The 1,160-nt window shown below is 46.0% G+C and overlaps 2 protein-coding genes across 2 annotated transcripts; one reads left to right on the forward strand and one right to left on the reverse strand.

Moving 5' to 3' along the window:
- Window positions 1-426: 426 nt before the first annotated feature.
- T310_9957 (uncharacterized protein) lies at window positions 427-864 on the reverse strand (the record flags this gene model as incomplete). The annotated part of the gene is made up of 1 exon (XM_013467607.1): window positions 427-864. A coding segment is annotated over one exon (438 nt), but the record flags the coding sequence as incomplete, so codon positions are not given.
- T310_9958 (uncharacterized protein) lies at window positions 551-916 on the forward strand (the record flags this gene model as incomplete). Its single annotated transcript, XM_013467608.1, has 1 exon — window positions 551-916. A coding segment is annotated over one exon (366 nt), but the record flags the coding sequence as incomplete, so codon positions are not given.
- Between the last annotated feature and the right edge of the window lie 244 nt (window positions 917-1,160).

Genomic DNA, 1,160 nt, shown 5'->3' on the forward strand with positions numbered 1-1,160 from the left:
TGTCATTCTGCATCGTCGTCTCAGGTGTGATATTCTGTGTTGAAAATAATAGAGGGACTTAAAAATTTGGCGGGGTTGTAGGTGGGAGGCAAGGACCAAGCCACACGTGGCTGAAAATAGCCACGTAAAGCCACAAGGACAAGAAATGCAGCTACCTACGTCTTCAAGGTTGGAAAATGGAGAAGGTGACTTTAAATAAAGGCTCTGGAGGAGCCTTTAATAGGACAAGGTCACAAATAGCCTTCTATTTGCACGCCGCGCTGAAGGACGCTTGGTAACGACATTAATAGCGGGGCTCGAATTTGCCTAGTCAGGCAGCGACGTCAGGCGGAGATGTCAACAACAGCAACCAGTTTCCAGCTAGCGACCGGAGGACGTGGTCACGTGCAAGCAGACGTGTCACCAGGTTTGCTGTCCCCTGGGTTCTCAATACCCAACAACGAGGGATCTGAACCGCGCACGGGATATGTTTTGTCGAGAGAGTTGGGAGAATATATTTCTCAGTGATTTTGGAGCCTTGAGACCGACTGCACATATGGTCAAGACATAGAGACATGTCTTAGATGCCACTTGGTTATGGCCTATGACTTGGTATGAGAATAGCCAGCAGAAGAGGAGATATGGAAGCAGGAATGAATGCATCATGTTAGTTGTGCTCATACTGAAACAATTTACTGGGTTCATGTTGCTGACCCCTATTAGCGTGATACTAGATGCTCGCCTCAGTTTTACTGTTGTCAAAGGAGTTGCAATTACCTTGGCTTTTGCGAGCAAAGAGGAATTGGCGAGGTGGGCAAAAATAAAACTGCCAGATTCAGAACCGAGAAAGAAGTGTGAGATGTCAACTGAAAGAATCGGCACAAATTACGAGTTTGAAGGAGGAGGAGACAGAGAGCGCTGCAGTGCAGCTAATTGACTGATAATGCAGAAAAATTCCAACTACAACTAATGGGTTCAAACTCAACTGTGATGTGTCTTGGGTGGTTCTTTGCATGTGGCAGCATAGTTGCAACCTTCCCAGATGGCACAACATCACGAAGCAGAGAAGCAGATCCAGAAAACATACTATAAGAAGATATTCCTAATTTCATCAGCACTTCGTCTTTAGCTGAGACTTTGGGCAACATCAGAGGGATGATATTCTGGAGAAAGTGTCGCCA

The sequence above is a fragment of the Rasamsonia emersonii genome (genome assembly GCF_000968595.1).
Source record: "Rasamsonia emersonii CBS 393.64 chromosome Unknown ctg1118621762285, whole genome shotgun sequence".
NCBI lineage: Eukaryota > Fungi > Ascomycota > Eurotiomycetes > Eurotiales > Trichocomaceae > Rasamsonia > Rasamsonia emersonii.